Here is a 17,627-nt window from a genome sequence, read left to right on the forward strand (position 1 = left end):
TGCTATGGCCTGTGAGACTGCATTCAATCTCCTTTTGCTTTAAACCTTGAAATATGTTTCAACATATTATGCATCGTGTATTATTGGAATGATATGTTTGCTACTAGTTCTTTTTTGTATCATGATAATAGGTTGTTGGGCCCTCAGAACAAGGATCCAGGATCCTTAAATAACTGCCCATCATTTGCATTTAAAAAATAAATAAGGGGGATACGCAGAAAATCACCTGTGAGCTGTGTGGGAACTAAAACAACATTGAAGCCATTAGGTAGGAAAGTCTTGTGTCTGGAAATCCCAGCAGAAATCCTGCTGTTTTGAGAATGTGTGGCTTATGTGGCTTCCTACATAGCTCCATTACAGTTCAGAACAGCATCAGTGATGGGCATGACCCATTAAGAGCGAAACAAACTGCCTACCCTCACCCATATCCTATTATTGTGTGAAGAAGAAAGTACAGAGACAAGAATCCTCCCACACTGAAATCTTAATACCTGTGAATTCCCTTTGATCGATACTGCTATAAATACAGCAAGTCCTGGCTCTATCTTTGTTGGGTGCCACCCCCTTATGATTGGCTTAACCCATCATTGCACCAACTTTGTAAAACATTTCTTCTCTTTTGTGTATATATCATGGTTTTACTTTCATATGTTTTATTTCTCAGCCCACCCATCCCTCCAACAGAAACACCCATGTGGGATGTGAGCAAGAACATGTACTCTAATATGGTTTTGGTAGTTCTCACAATGTAATTTTGTCTGTACACTTTTACTTAGTTTATGTATTTCTAGAGTAATGGTGGCATTGTATTTATTAAACTGTTCTCCTGCTGATGTCCCGACAGTGCTATAATTTCATATGGTACATTTGCAAAATATATTCACCTCAGTCTATTAAGTAATACCAATTTTATTTATATTTATTTCAGCCATAACTTCTCATCATACTGAAGAATTTTCATCAGAGCGGGGCATAACATATTTATTACAAAAAGTAATAAAGGGAAGATATGGGAATTGCAACCTTGACTATTTACCAACAAGAAAATTATGGGAAATTATAAGTGAGAATGAAGTTCAAAAATCATATTATAAGGGACAAAACCAATTATCAGTGACTGTTCATAATGAAAATTTTACTGGTAACAGATATCAAGAACAATTAATATCTCAGAAAATACTTCCATTTATGCTTGTTACTTTTCAAGAACTCTGTATGTCTTTAAGAATAAATCTACAGCAATTTTGGAAGCACATATTTTCTCTGAAAGAAAATATGGAAAATCTGAGAAGAGATCTAGTCCATGCTTCAATTTTTAACTTGACCAATTTCAAATGTAGCTTTGAGTTAAACTTCCTTTGGAACATTTCTATAGACAAGAGATTTAAAACTAAAGGACTATCTTCTAAACGTGATTATTTTGAGAGTTTCTTTACAAAGTGTTCATTAGTCAACAATAAACAGATAATTCCTTCATGTGCTGAAGCATACAATTTTAACACTTGTGGGATTGTCCCTACTTACCCACTATTGTTTAATGAAAATTCAGATACAGATTTCTGGAAAACTTTCTACATATGTATTGAAACAAGTAACATCTTTAGCCAGGTCTCTATCCCAGGTTATTACCAGCATATGTATATTACTGATAAAAATTATGAATATGAAGAGCCTCATAGAAAGTTTATCATTGGTCACAATGCCAGAAAACATCTGTATACTCATTTTCCAAAGATGTTTTGCAAAGATAAAAAGCGCGGTAGTTTTTCTCTTCAGTGCTTAAAACTTGTTACCGATCCAAATATTCATAAGCAAGACAAATCTTACAAATATGAGACATATGAAACAGCTCTTAATCCACTTGCAGTCCTCATTCAATACAAGAAAATTTGTACTGGGAAAGAACCCCAAAACTTTAAAAGTTGTATCAAAGTATCTGATTGCCCAACCCTTAGTAAATACCACATATACTACAGCAGTGATAAACCCTGCATGTTTAAAGAATATGACAAAACTTTTAATCAGAAATCACTCCCTGTCAAGCATCAGAGCATCCATGCCCAAGAGAAGCCCTGTAATTGTAAAGCAAGTCTCAAGTTTAACAATTTCTCAACCGTTTCTCAATCCTTGAGATTTCATAACAGTGACAAACTCTGCAAATGTAAAGAATGTGGCCAAGCTTTTAATCAAAGCTCAGTTGTTGTATCCCAGAAAATTGATGTTAATGAGAGCTCTGAGAAATGTAAAGAAAGTTCCAAAGCCTTACAACAAAATTCAACCCTTACTCCAAACCAAAGGGATCATTCTGGAGAGAAGACTTACAAATGTGAAGTATGTGGCAAAGCTTTTAATCGAAGATCTCTTGTTATTCAACACCAGAAAATTCATACTGGAGAGAAACCATACAAATGTAAAGAAATTGACAAAGTTTTTAATGAAAGATTACTGCTAACTGAACATCACAGAAAACATACTGGAGGGAAGCCCTACAAATGTAAAGAATGTAACAATGCTTTTAATCGAAAATCAGACCTTACTAAACACCAGAAAATTCATACTGAAAAGAAGCCCTACAAATGTAAAGAATGTAGCAAAGGTTTTAATCGAAAATCAGATCTTAATAAACACCAGAAAGTTCATACTGGAGAGAAGCCCTACAAATGTAAAGAATGTGGCAAATGTTTTATTCAAAGATCAATACTTACATATCACCTGAGAGTTCATACTGGCGAGAAGCTCTACACATGTAAAGAATGTGGCAAATCTTTCAGGCACTATTCAAGCATTTTCAAACACCTGAGAATTCATACTGGGGAGAAGCCCTACAAATGTGAACAATGTGGCAAATCATTTAATCAAAAATATAATCTTGTTCAACACCAGATAATCCATACTGGAGAGAAACCATATAAATGTGAAGAATGTGGCAAAGGTTTTAATTATAGATCAGTGCTTGTTGAACACCATAGAATTCATACTGGAGAGAATCCCTACAAATGTAAAGAATGTGGCAAAGCTTTTAGGCGTCATTCCAGCATTATCAAACACCTGAGAAGTCATAGTGGAAAGAAGCCCTACAAATGTGAACAATGTGGCAAATGTTTTAGTCAGAAATCAAATCTGGTCCAACACCAGAGAATTCATAATGGCGAGAAACCATACAAATGTGAAGAATGTGCCAAAGTTTTTAGTCAAAGATCACTACTTAATGATCACCGTAGAATTCATACTGGAGAAAATCCCTACAAATGTAAAGACTGTGGCAAGGCTTTTAGGCAATATTCATGCATTTTCCAACACCAGAAAATTCATACTGGAGAGAAGCCCTACAAATGTAAAGAATGTGGCAAAGCTTTTAAGCAAAATTCAGCATTTACTAATCACCAGAGAATCCACACTGGAGAGAAGCCCTACAAATGTAAAGAATGTGGCATGGCTTTTGCCCGAAGATCAGCACTTACTAGACACCACAGAATTCATACTGCAGAGAAGCCCTACAAATGTAAAGAATGTGGCAAAGCTTTTAAGCATATTTCAGCATTTACTAATCACCAGAGAATCCACACTGGAGAGAAGCCCTACAAATGTAAAGAATGTGGCAAAGCTTTTAGGCATCATTCAAGCATTATCAAACATTGGAGAATTCATACTGGAGAGAAACCTTACAAATGTAGAGAATGTGGCAAATCTTTTAGGCATCACTCAAGCATTATCAAACACCAGAGAATGCATACTGGAGAGACGCCCTACAAATGTGAACAATGTGGCAAAACATTTCATCAGAAATCAAACCTTGTTCGACACCAGAGAATTCATACTGGAGAGAAGCCGTACAAATGTAAAGAATGTGACAAATCTTTCAGTGAAAGGTCAGTGCTTGTGGAACACCACAGAATTCATACTGGACAAAATCCCTACAAATGTAAAGAATGTGGTAAATCCTTTAAGCATCTTTCAAGCTTTATCAAACACCGGAGGATTCATACTGGAGAGAAGCCCTACATATGTAAAGAATGTGACAAAGCTTTTAATCAAAAATCAGGCCTTGTTCAACACCAGAGAATTCATACTAGAGAGACTAAATACGTTTAAAAATTGTTTGAAATGGCAACATTTTAAATGAAAGGTTCTTGCTTACTGACCATAGGAGAGTTTATTCTTGACAGAAGATCTATGAATGAAAACAATGTGGATGAACTATTAACAAAAAATCAGTCTTTCAATATCTCTAATGAATATAGATGCAAAAATCCTCAATAAAATTCTGTCAAATCGAATACAAAAACATATCAAAAAGATCGTGCACTATGATCAAGTGGGATTCATTCCAGGGATGCAAGGTTAATTCAACATATGGGAATCAATAAATGTAATTCATCACATCAATAGATTTAAACATAAGAATCATATTATCATCTCTATAGATGCAGGAAAAAAACATTTGACAAAATACAACACCCCTTTAGGTTCAAACATTTGTAAAGGCTATCTACGCTAAGCCTCAGGCCAACATCATTCTAAATGGAGAAAAATTGAAGGCATTCCCTCTAAAATCTGGAACAAGTAAGGGATGCCCTCTCTTACCACTTCTATTCAACATAGTTCTTGAAACACTGACCGGAGCAATTAGACGAAAGAAATTAAAGGAATAACTAAAGGACAAGAAGAACTTAAACTAGCACTATTTGCTGATGATATGATTTTATACCTTGAAGACCCAAAGAACTCCACCAGAAAACTTCTAGAACTAGTAAATGAATTCAGAAAAATAGCAGGATATAAAATCAACACCCATAAATCAAAGGCATTCCTGTTTATCAGAAACAAATCCTCTGAGAAGGACATGAGGAAAACTACCCCATTGACAATAGCCTCAAATAAAATAAGATACTTGGGAATCAACAAAAGAGGTGAAAGATCTATACAATGGAAACTACAGAACCCTAAAGAGAGAAATAGAAGAAGACCTTAGATGGAAAGATCTACCTTGCTCATGGATAGGCAGAATTAATATTATCAAAATGACCATTCTACCAAAAGCACTATACAGGTTCAATACAATTCCGATCAAAATCCCAATGGCATTCCTCATAGAAACAGAAAATGCAATCCTGAAATTCATCTGGAAAAATAAGAGACCCAAATAGCTAAAGCAATCCTAAGCAAGAAGAGTGAAGCAGGTGGTATTGCTATACCAGACCTTAAATTATACTACCGAGCAATAGTAACAAATAGCATAGCACTGGCACCAAAACAGGCCTGTAGAGCAATGGTACACAACAGAGGACACAGAGACTAACTCACAAAATTACAATTATCTTATATTAGACAAAGTGCCAAAAAATGCACTGTAGAAAAGATAGCATCTTTAACAAATGGTGCTGGGAAAACTGGAAATCTATATGCAACAAAATGAAACTGAACCCCTGTCTCTCACTATGCACAAAACTTAACTCCAAATGGATCAAGGACCTAAGAATTAAACCAGAGACTGCATCTAATAGAATAAAAAGTAGATTCTAATCTTCATCACGTGGGATTAGGCCCCAACTTCCTTAATGAGACTCCTATAGCACAAGAATGAAAACCAAGAGTCAATAAATAGGATGGATTCAAACTAAAAAGGTTTTTCTCAGCAAAAGAAACAATCTGAGGTGAACAGAGAGCCTACATTCTGGGAACAATTTTTTACCCCTCACATATCAGATAGAGCACTAATCTCTAGGATATAATAAAGAATTCAAGAAGCTAAGCACCAAAACAAAAACAAGAAAAAAAAAAACCTATCAATAAGTTGGCCAAGGACCTGAACAGACACTTCTCAGAAGAGGATATACAATCAATCAACAAAACTATGAAAATATGCTCATCATCTCTAGCAATCAGAGAAATGCAAATCAAAACTATTCTAAGATATCATCTCACTCCAGTCAGAATTGCACCTATCATGAAAACAAACAACAACAAGTGTTGGTGAGAATTTAGAGAAAAAGTTACACTCATACACTGCTGGTCGGACTGCAAATTGGTGCAGCCAATTTGAAAAGCCCTATGGAGATTCCTTGGAAATTTGGGAATGGAACCACCATTTGATCTAGCTATTCCTCTTCTTGGACTATACCCAAATGACTTAAAAATATTATACTAAAGGGACACAGCTACTTCAATGTTTATAGCAGCACAATTCACAGTAGGTAAACTGTGGAGCCAACCTAGATGTCCTTCAGTGGATGAATGGATAAAAAGATGTGGCATTGATACACAATGGAATATTACTCAGCATTAAAAAAATCATGGCATTTTCAGGTAAATGGATGGCGTTGGAGAAGATAATGTTAGTGAAGTCAGCCCGTCCCCGCCCCGAAAAAGCAAATGCTGAATGTTTTCTCTGATATAAGGGGGTGGGGGGGTTAGTGCAGTAGTGAGGGAGAGCATGGGAGGATTAGATTAATTCTAGATAGGGAAGAGGGGTGGAAGGGATTAGCAAGGATGGTGGAATGTAATTGTCATCATTATACAAAGTACATGTATGAAGACTTGAATTGGATGTCAACATACCTTTTATACAAATGGAGATATGAAAAATGTTGGTATATATTGTATTAAGAATTGTAATGCCAGTTAAAAGAACATGTATATTGGCATAAGTTGGCGAGAACATACTTTGTATAGAGATACAAAAATTGTGCTATATATGTGTCATAAGGAGTGTAATGCAAAAAAAAATAAATCGGTTTTTATTAATCTCTGAAGAATTCATACTGGAGAAAAGCCCTAAAAATTTAAAGAACATGGCAAAGCTTTTAGAAGTTGTTCAAACATCAAACTCCTGAAATTTCATACTACAGAGAAGCACTACACATGTAGCAAAAGTTCAAAGATCGCTTATTAAATATCAGAGAATTTGTAGGGGAGATAAGCTCTATAAATGAGAATATTGTTCGATTACATTTTGGATGATTCAACTGTATACCATATCAGAAGAATCAGCAGAGAAATTTTACATTTACTAAATAAAAATAATAAAGAGAAAAATCTCCAGCAGTTGTTCACATCTTACTCAGCCCCTGAGAATTCATACTGGTGAGAGTTGGTACAAGTGGAAAGAATGAAACAAATTTTTCTCCATTTCCAAAACTTTACCAAACATAAGGGAATTCATAGTGCATAGAAACTCTAAAAAACATTAAAAAAATAAGCCTATATTCAAATTGAAACTTTCTTCATCTTAAACCTCATTCTGTATTAAATTTTGAAGACATTTTTTTCCCAAAATACATGCCTATATATAGATAACACCAAAATATTTACCACAAATACAAAACCTTGAAAAATATTAAAAGTAAAGTCTTATCAAGTCCTTATATTTTAATTGACTTAAGAATTTGTACGAGACGTTGGCAGCGCGGGTAGGGAGCAGGCAGCCTCGGTCCGGCCGCCGTCTCCTTTGTCTCCGCGCTGGGCGCCACGGCTGCGGCCCTTCTTTGCCCGGAGTGAGCAGCCCCTGCGAGCAGTGCGGGGCCGTCCGGCCCGCCCGCCGTCCCTCCCAACTTGCAGCCGGGACCCCACGCTGGCGGGCCCGCCCCAGCTGCTATTTCCTCCCTCAGCTCGGCCGGCTAGTACGACCTTGTGTTTGTTTTGATTTTCGGGCTTGGGAGAGAGAAACGAGGGCTGGAAATTGCCGTGGTTCAGCAACTGCTTATTTTGGCAGGAATTCCGACCCCGGGTCGCTACATTCAACCGCGCGAAACGGCTCCAGCCTTCCCCCAGAACCTGATAAATGGACAGAAGCTTGCTCCTTCCGGTGCCCCTGACTAGGAAGGGGAAAGCCACAGGCTGGAGCCAGCCCGCGGGGGCTGGGGGCCCCACGCCGTAGAACCGGCCAGGCCGGGGCTTGCTCTCCTGAGGGAGCGGGAGAGGTGGAGCGCCGGCGGGCTCGGGTCGCCCGGGCCGGCCCCACGGGGCGGGTCGACGCGCCCTGGCGGAGCCCCGGAACGAACCAGAGGTCGCGGCGGGGAGCCGGCGGGTGTGGGGGAGGCGGAGGGCGGCAATCCACCTGGGCGACGTGGCAGCCATTGCCTACTCTTAGAGACCCCTCCCCACGCGGCCGCCCACCCGCCCTCTCGCGGCTGGCTCCTGTGAGGCTGCTCTTCCCCGGTCGGACAGAGAGCGGCAGTGTCTCCCCGCTCCGCGCGCTCGTTGCGCGTCTCCCCCCCGCGGCCGCAGCTGCTCGCCAGCCCTGCGCGGCGCCGGAGAGCGCAGTGGCGGCGGCGGGAAAGGGCTGCGGACCCGCGGTGCCGCGTCGCACACTCGACGACGCGGCTCCGGCTTCGGTGCCCTCCGCCCGCTCCAGGAGCAGGTAAAGGCTTTGGGCGGGAGGTAGGCGGCGGGGCCCGGGAAGGGGCCGGGGAGGGAAAGGATCCCGGGGCGCCGAGCTGAAGCGGAGGGCCTGAGGCAGCGGCGGGTGGCGCTACGACTAAAAGCAAAGCTCCGAACGAGGGGGCCGACGCGGGCTGTCCGGCCCGCGGGCCGGGCCGCGGGACAGAAGGGAAGTGAGGCGTCGGCGAGAGGCGGGCCCTGGCACTCAGCCCGAGGCCGGGCGAAGGCGGGCGCCGCGGCTGCTTCCCGGCCTCCCAGTGCCTGGCGGGCCTCCAGGCCCCAGACACGCCCCTCTTGCCCCCCTGGTCACCCCCTCCGATTCCGCCGGGGCTTGACCTTGCACCCCTCCGCGCGCCTTCGGTGTTTCCCAGGCGGAGCCTTCTGGGAACTTGAGGCCACCTTCCCGAGCACGTAGTCCTAGCAGAGCTGTTTATTTACTCACTTTTCCAAATCCAAACACACAGCCACTCACTCCACACCTAAGGGTTTTGGATTCTGCAGGGAGACGTTCCCCTTCCCTAGTATTTGTGCGTCGTAGACCCGCGTCCACTCCCCACCCCCACCGCAACTTTGGGACCATTCTCGAGCTCTTCTCTGTTCGGGACCCTCTCCCAGCTCTCGGTTTGGAAATCCGACTTCGATAGAGTGAGTCATCTCACCGGGGACACTGTTTATCCTCATTCGTTTTTGGTTACAAGAGTTTTTCCCTTAAGAGAGCTAGAGGAATGAAAAATTGTAGATGTCAGATCATGGTCAGTATTGGCTTTGAAGAATCTTCCCTTCGGCAACCCTCTTAGAACTAGTATCAGATCTTTGTAGCACCGACAGGTTTGTACACATTCTCGCCATGCAGTGGTTGTAATGTCTCCATAGCACAGTTCTGACTTGAAGGCAGGATTGGCTGGCTTTTCTACTCGACATCTTTAAGCCAATCAAGAAGCGCTGCTTGCCTGGAGACTGGTTAACTCAGAAAAGGTGGGGATTGGTTGAGCTCGGAGGAGAAAATCTAGAAGATGAACCTGGCCTCTTAGAAAACAATGACTGGTTTCCACTTGCCTTTTCTTCCTCTTAAAAAACAAAAACGGTTATCTTTTGTTGCCAATATCAACCTTTTCATCCCGTTTTTATTGTTTCCTGTGTTTTCTCTAAAACCATCTCTCTTTTGTACCTCACCCCTTTAACCTCAGTTTTCCCCAGAAGAATTCTTGACACGCTTCAAGAAATATAAACGTGTATTTTGTGTTTTGGCAAGCGTGGTTCTTTTTTTTTTTTTGCATCTTTCCTTTTTATAGGTCAGAATTAAATCAATTTTTGGTTCCTATGCCAGAGCCTTTTAAAGTGCTATATGAGGATAGGGGCTATGCTGGAGGTGGTGGGAGAATAGGAAAGAAATGGCTGCTCTTCTGCAGGGAGGCTACAATTAAAGAAAAAATGATTAGCCTGTAGAACAACAACAACAATAATCATAACAACAACAACAACAAAACCCCAACTCTACAAATCATCATACAGTACTTGCGAGTATCAGTTAGTGCACCTGTTGATTTTAGTTGCTTTGAAGGGGAGAGAATGGGAGTACTGAACTGTATTGAAAAAAATGACTTGGGCTGGGATTGTGGCTCAGCGGTAGAGCACTTGCCTAGCATGGGCAGGACCCGGGTTCGATCCTCAGCACCACATACAAAATAAAGGCACTGCATTGTGTCCATCTACACCTAAAAAACAAATATTAAAAAAAAAAAAAAAAAAAAAAAAAAAAAAAAAAAGAATTTGTACGAGAAGGCATTTAAGTATAGAAAGTGGGATATTGCATTTATATTTTGTTTAAAATTTATATAGCATTAGCTAATGTGGTAGAAATAATTAAATCCTCATAGTTTTCATACTGTACTGTGGATATTTCATTTCTGATTGAGAATAAATCATAAATTAAAGATGACTAAGTGTCTTCATTTCTGGAAATTGGAGTAAACCTATTTTTTATGCTCTATTAAATCAGAGGAAGACCTATCCCAATAATTTTTAACTTGTATATTTTTTTGAGATTTTATAATGTTAATTTTTTTTCTTTTTTTGTAATGTGGACAGAACTCAGGGTAGCTTAGCCATTAAGTGATGTCCCCAGTCTTCAATTTTTTTTTTTTTTTGAGGCACATTTCCTTATGGCCTTGGTAAGTTGCTGAGGCTGCTCTTGAAACCTCGACTATCTTTCCTGAAGCCTCCTTGATCACTGCAGTAATAGGCATCTGCCATCATACCCTGGTATTTATAAATTTTTAGTATAACCATGTTATTGTGGAATTTGTTACTAAATAAAAGTGAATGTTAGCTTGCTAATCCGTGTCATGTATTGAATCATGTTACTGTCTTGGCATTCCATTTTACCAAAGATTCTATGTAACAGTAAAACATACTAAATAGTGACATAACATCTCTACCAATTATTCTAGAAAACTTAAACTCACTTATTTGGGGAATACAATTTGTATAAGTCAGATTGTTATGCATTTCTACTGCTTGTCATTATGGAAAAATGAAGGATATAGAGGCCACTGCATGTCTGGAGAGTCACACATCCTCCTAATAAGAGGGATTATGAATACCCCAGAAACTAGGAGTCACCAATTCATATTCTGTGGAAAGGAGGGTCACTGATGCTTTCACTGGTATCTGTAGTGCACTAGCCCATTTTGGCAATTGGAATGTCTGGTAACCAAAAATACTGAATAAAGCATGCAATTCTTCATGAAGTCTATAAGAATAAACTCAGAAGATTGACTGGATTGACTTTAGAAAGAGAGCCCAATATGAAACTACCTGTTTGGTCTTAGACAGGCAGACAGGAAGGAACTCTAACCAATAACATGTAAAATAATGGTTGTAACACAAGAGATAGATATGCATAGAATAATTGAAACTCCTACATAATTTGTTTCACTAGATTTTTTTATATTTAGATATCTTTTATTCTACATATAATTTGTAATGCTTATTATGTTTTTAGAGTATAAGATATATGGCATGGCATGAGCTCACAAAGCTTCTATACAATTTAATTCTAATAGGTCTGGATTATTATTGTTGTTGTTACTTTCAGGAACACATGCTACCACACAAAAACAAAATTCTTATTCAAATAATCCACTAGACTATGTACGAGTCTTGTTTGAAAAGTAAAATAACTAAAATGTATCCTATATTTTCTCCATGTGTTAATCCTTTGGTCAATAAAACCCTCAGGAATATTAATTAAATTTAAATTGATTGAGAAATAAAAGTAATGCAAAAAAATATTGAGAATCTTTTAAACAGAAATAATGGTTGTGGTTCTTGATTATTATTTTCAGCTACATAATTGTCACAGCTATGCTTCTCTCCAAAGGATATGGTTCTACCTTTTTTTGTTAATCTCTACCCCTTGTCATCCTGCACAGGAAACTTTAAAAAATAATTTACATGTAAGAAGCCAAGCATTAAAGAAGCCAATCCCAATAAACCAAATCTCAAATGTTCTCTGTGATAAGTGGATGCTGGTCTGTATTGAGGGTGGGCTGGTGAGAATGAGAGAACTTTGGGTAAAGGGGAGGGAGAAATGGGGAGCGATATGGAGGCAGGAACAATGGTGGAATGAGATGATCATCATTACCCTAGGTATATGTATGACTGCATATGTGGTTTGACTCTACATCATGTAACAAAGAAATGAAAATTTGTGCTCTATTTGTGTACAATGAATTGAAACAGGTTCTGCTACCATGTGTAACTAATTAGAATAAATAAAGAATCAAAACAGATGTATTCTAAATATGATGAGTGTGTGATTTCAGAGAAAGTTAGTATAACTTCCAGAAACCATAATAAGATGTTTAGTTTGAAGGAACATCTGCATTATATTGCCTTGATTTATTAGAGGCATTTTCCCAGGAGTGAAGAAAAAGCAAAAAACATCTTTATCATTATCGGTTTAAAAAGTATCCCATTCTATTTAGTTAATGAACATCTTATTTTATTTTTTTTAAAACCATAGTTTCCAAGAAAAAATAAAAATAGAGAAAAGAAAACATGAAAGATTTTCGCAGTCCATGTGCCTGCCATGACCTTTGCACTTCCTTGATGAAACATCTTAATAATGCTGTGAAGTGTACTTGAGGGGATCACTAGATTACACAGGTTTTTAGAATAGAGTTTTCTGAGTTCTAACTTTTATTTAAGTATCCTTACTGGGAAGATTTTAAAGTCACGGCCATCCCGAGGATGATGTGGCTGGCATTTCCCAGTTAGGGCTCTGAAAATCTACCTTGACAGTTACCAGCTAGTTGGCTTCAGGTGTTGATGTTTCCCTGATTTGTAAGTGTATTTTCTTCTCTTGTTTGCCTATCAATTTCACCTTTTTTTCTTGATTCCATATTATCACTAAATTAAATTGTATCTCATGTTAAGGTAGTGTCTTTAAGTTTCTCTTGGATCTGATCTTCCAAATTGAGTATGTCCACATGTATGTAATTACATACACATGCTTGTATTATACAATTAAAGCAGTATTTTTAGCATGTCTGTCACCTCAAATATTTTTTTATTTGATGAGGAGAAAATTGAGAATGCTTTCTTTCCTTTGAATGCATAATGCATTATCAATAGCTATAGGTACCCTACTATATATTTGCCCCTCTCTGACCTCTGGTTTTATGTCTTTCCATATGCTTTTTTTCTCCTTTCCATGTTACCAACATGATTCTATACACTATGATATGATATGTAGCAAAGTTTGTAGTCACATCAGACTGATGGCACCCATTGATTTTGGACTTTCAGCCTCCAAAATTCTTAGTTACTTTTTTTAAATTATAAAGTAAGCACTCTTGGGTATTTTCTTATAGCAATAGAAAATGGACGTTTACAGTGTCATTCAACATTATAAGAATTGTTTTGTACTTATCTGTAAGATTAGACTGTATATTTACCTGCCTAGCTGTATATGGGTTAAGATACTCTGTTTAATCATTTTATTTAAGCTTGATGGCTCTATTAGCATTTCTTAAGGAGTTTTTTTTTACTTACACTAAACTTCTCAACATAGAAATATGAAGCAGATTTTTCCAGGTATAAAATTATTGGTTGATAGATTTTGTTTAAAAAGTTTATCATGTCCTCCCACTGCCTTCCAATGTCCATGGGTTCTGTAGAGATATCAGCTAATTTTGGATGTTCTCTTGTATATAAGACAGCACTTCCACTCCCAAGTTGTTTCTCTCTTCACTTTTTTTTTTTGGTAAATTAACTATAGACAATTCCAGAAACCACAATTCATGAGTTTTAAATTGCACAGTGTTCTGAGTATAATAATTGAAATGTCACACTATCTCACCTCCTCCCACCTGGGTTGTGAGTCACTGCTTTCTCCAGCATTTCATGCCTTTTATACTGTTTATAAAAGTTCCTTCATATTAGACACCATCACAATCTTTGTTATAACATTGATCGTCATGGTATTGGTGTACTTGTGCTGAGATAAAACTTTTATGTTTTATTTTGTTGCATTGTTAGCAACTTGGGAGCCTGAGAATGCAAGAAAGATCTTGACCCTTTACTATCTGAAAACATGATTTCCCCTGAGAACCTTATCCCATAATTTGAGATGTTATTAGTGACCCACAACTGTGACTGGCCTATATCACATAATCTGAAGAGAATGTACCAGTTACTAGAAAATTAAATCTACTTCATTGTAATGCCAAAATATCCAACCAGGAAGAAAGTGGAGACTGATTTCCATAGCTACATGTTGTATGCCAGTTGTTACTTTTATAAATTGCTGAATTGTAAACAAGCAGACATTTAAGTTCCTGATTTCCTGGATTGATCCCAGTTCATTCAGCAACACAAGGTAACCCCATGGCCAGCATAACCTGAGGGGCTAGATGTCAGTTCCTGGGGACAAAGAGGAACCAATGGAGCCACTCATTTTGTCAACAAGGACAATGCTATAAATCTCACCCATCACAAAATTAAGCCTCCATACCAAATACTCGATAAAAAAGTATGTATTTTTAGTGATCCTGGACTAACTTACCTGAACCTCTACATGTAGATATTTCCTTCCTGAAAATGTTTATCTCAATGTAATAAAGTTACATAGTATGCCCAAATTATGGGGTCACTTATTTCAAAGAGATTTTCATTGTGTACTTATTTACTGTAAATAAACTTTGTTTTATGTAAAAACTATTTGTTTTTGCTTTGTTTCTGGGGTTCATACTCATGGCATAACACATGCTTTGCAAGTGCTCTATTACTGAGCTACACCCTCAGTCTAGTGATAAAGATTCAATTTTAATTCTGCAAAGAAAGTAGTTCATTGAGATTGGTAACAAAATCATCCAGCCAAGTTCATAATTGTCTGCTTAGAATTTTTTCCCCTAACAATAAAATATGGTTCTCCAATACCAGCAAAACATTAAGGGGCTATGTCTCATTAACTGGGGAAACATCAAAACTACTCATGCCTACAGGAATGACACTTCCATCCCCATCTATAGATGTTTAGGCAGCAAGGCCTCACCTATATGTGGGCACCTGGCACAACCAAAACTCATTCTATTGTGAAATGAAGGCACAAATATGTCAAAATTTCTTCTTCCTGTCTTGCAAAATTCAGGAAAATAGTGTCCAGAACCTGATGTGACAGTTTCTCTTTGATACACACATGAACATTGATGCACGTGTCCCATACTAAATGACTTGGGGAATGATGAAGTAAAATTCTTTCAGCACTGTTGGCACACTTACAAATTGGCACCAACTGCTGTAGTGACTCTGTTTTTTACCTCATTATTCTGGGATTTGGGGCAGGTACTTATTGCCATTTTGGCAATTGTATATCCCAGCATGGGAAGGCAGAGCAGCTTAGCCTCACAGAAAATAAAATTCCACGTGCTGATTTTAGCAGGTCAATTACAGACTATAATCAAATGAGATCTCCTAAAAAGACTTATTAAATAAGAAGGAGTCTCTAGTCCATCTCTAAATGACAATTCTAGAAGGGATTAAACAGTAAGAAATTAAAAGTTTAAGCCCCACTCTGCCAAGAGTACCTGCAAAAGGCTTCAAAAGACACACTTGTAAAGTTTTGTTTTCCTGAGATTCTTTTTTTCTCCTACAGTATGATTCCAAACAATGTGTAAAACTATAAGCATATATAAAAAAGTGAAAATATTTAATCTATGTTCACTTATTAGGTGTTGCAAAGGTTATTCAAGGTCATTTAGCTTTATTGTTACTTTCTCCCCCCTCCTAACACATAAATACCTCAATTTTTTATATTCTTCTCTTTTCCCTCTTTCCTTAAATTTTTATGTGAAGCATTTTTTGATTCACAAATGCTCCACGACTCCTAGATTGAATAAAACACATGTATACTGGAAAATATAAAAAAAGTCCTATTTTTATTTCTCCATGAGCTATGTGAATAAACAAAACACATACCTCAGAACACAGTTTAATTCAAACATAAACCAAGAATACATAAAACACTTTTCCACTGTACTGATCAAACAGATTTATCTATGGTAATTTGGGAACTTTAGGTTAAATATTAAAGTATTAAGTCATCTCATGCAAAATTGAAGGAAATTGTAGAGTCCAGGTCATACTATTACATAGATAAAAATATATCTGGAAGGTATATAAATAGTCACACTTGAATATTATTTGTGCTTTTTTTGGCTTATGATATTTTCATTGTTCTTTTTAATTCATCAGGGAGATAGAGGTACTGCAATTTTTATACACTTAATGAAGTATCTTTTATTTACTTTGAAATACTATAAAGATAATTGTAGAGCACAAAATAAAAGGAAAATGATGAGTGTGGGGAGTGGAGATGTGAATCAGGGTGTCTGATTACCTCATGTTTGTGCTATGCTTGTGCTGAGATTTCCTCTGTGTAAAAGTACAGGGTTAACATTTCCCATTTGCTAAGGCAACTTGGTATCTCTGGGCAAAGGTCCCAAAGACATTAGTTTTAACCTTGAGATGGAAACATTGACTCCTAGAGTCAAGAGAATTCTGGGCATAGTAAGATAACCATAATGCTTCTTCAGCACTTTGACCTTCAAACATGTCTGCTAGCAAAAACTTTCTCACAAAAGAACGTTTTTATGATAAAACCTATATGATAAACATAGTGACAGTGCTGTGTCACTGTTCTTAATCAGAGTTCAGTTTCCCACCCTATCTTTCTTTTCTCTCTAAATGTTTGTTTTTCTTAATTCCATGTCACCCTCACCAGTTTCTGGATTAGAAGCTACACAGGTCGATGCTGATGAGAATTACTGAAGACTCATAATGGCAACTTATAATGAGTTTTATGCAATTGTCTCTGCCTTGTTAACCTTTTGTAGTGTCATAACTTTTACATAAAAATTTAAGAATGTTTATTTTTAAAAATTTCTGCACTGCACATATGGCACATTGTAACAGAAGTCTTGTGTGTTCTGCGTATAAATTTTGAAATTCAGTATTTTATTGAGATACCACAAATGCTTGTGAATGAGTGAGAATAATGCAGAATTCACCTCTCCTCATCTATTTTCAGAAAGCAGGAAGCAAGGTTATTTGCCCATTTAGGGTTAAAGTGTCATTTTCAACAAGAAAGAGATCACTTATGAAGGAAAAATGAGGAATTGAAGGCTGCCCAGGTTGGAAGCCCATGTGCCAGACATTGTTTTGAGTTCTGCATGGATGGCCTAGGCTGGACTTCAGATATTTAGGGAATGCCAAGTAAGGTGAGAGGCCATGTCCACCAGCATGTTTCTATGAAACTGATATTCTGGGTTAAGGGTGTATGTATTTAAACCTGATAGATATTGCCAATATGTATTCCAAGGAGCAAGTACATTTCACTCTGCCTTCACCAATAATGAACACTGTTTATATTTGCCAATCACATATGCAAAAACTGATGTTGATGAACAAATTTGTTTATTTTCAGGGTGAGGGAAGTATAAGATCTGAGAGAGAGGAACTGAATCTAATTGTCTAGTGATAAACAACTGGGTCCCCCCACCCCCTGCTCCAGGCCACCTTTTTTTATTTATTTACAGCCTGAATTCTTATCTAGTACAGATATGTTCTTACATCTATAAACATCCCTCCCATGAGGCTCTTTCATATTTTACATGGTTGCCCCATGAGATCATTCCTGCTTTCCTGAGTATACTGGATGCTATGAAGTAACTCCACAGCAAAAC

General features: G+C 38.1%; 1 protein-coding gene and 1 long non-coding RNA gene across 2 annotated transcripts in view; one reads left to right on the plus strand and one right to left on the minus strand.

Moving 5' to 3' along the window:
- The window catches only part of LOC139707300 (zinc finger protein 420-like), a 105,973-nt gene extending 98,584 nt beyond the window's left edge, over positions 1–7,389 (plus strand). The window contains exon 3 of the mRNA XM_071618405.1: positions 929–7,389. Coding sequence (XP_071474506.1) covers positions 929–4,092 — 3,164 coding nt within the window. The 3' untranslated portion in view covers positions 4,093–7,389. The remainder of the gene's footprint in view (positions 1–928) is intronic.
- The window catches only part of LOC139707305 (uncharacterized), a 127,932-nt gene that overhangs the window by 41,282 nt on the left and 69,023 nt on the right, over positions 1–17,627 (minus strand). The window lies entirely within an intron of this gene.

The sequence above is a fragment of the Marmota flaviventris genome, chromosome 1 (genome assembly GCF_047511675.1).
Source record: "Marmota flaviventris isolate mMarFla1 chromosome 1, mMarFla1.hap1, whole genome shotgun sequence".
NCBI lineage: Eukaryota > Metazoa > Chordata > Mammalia > Rodentia > Sciuridae > Marmota > Marmota flaviventris.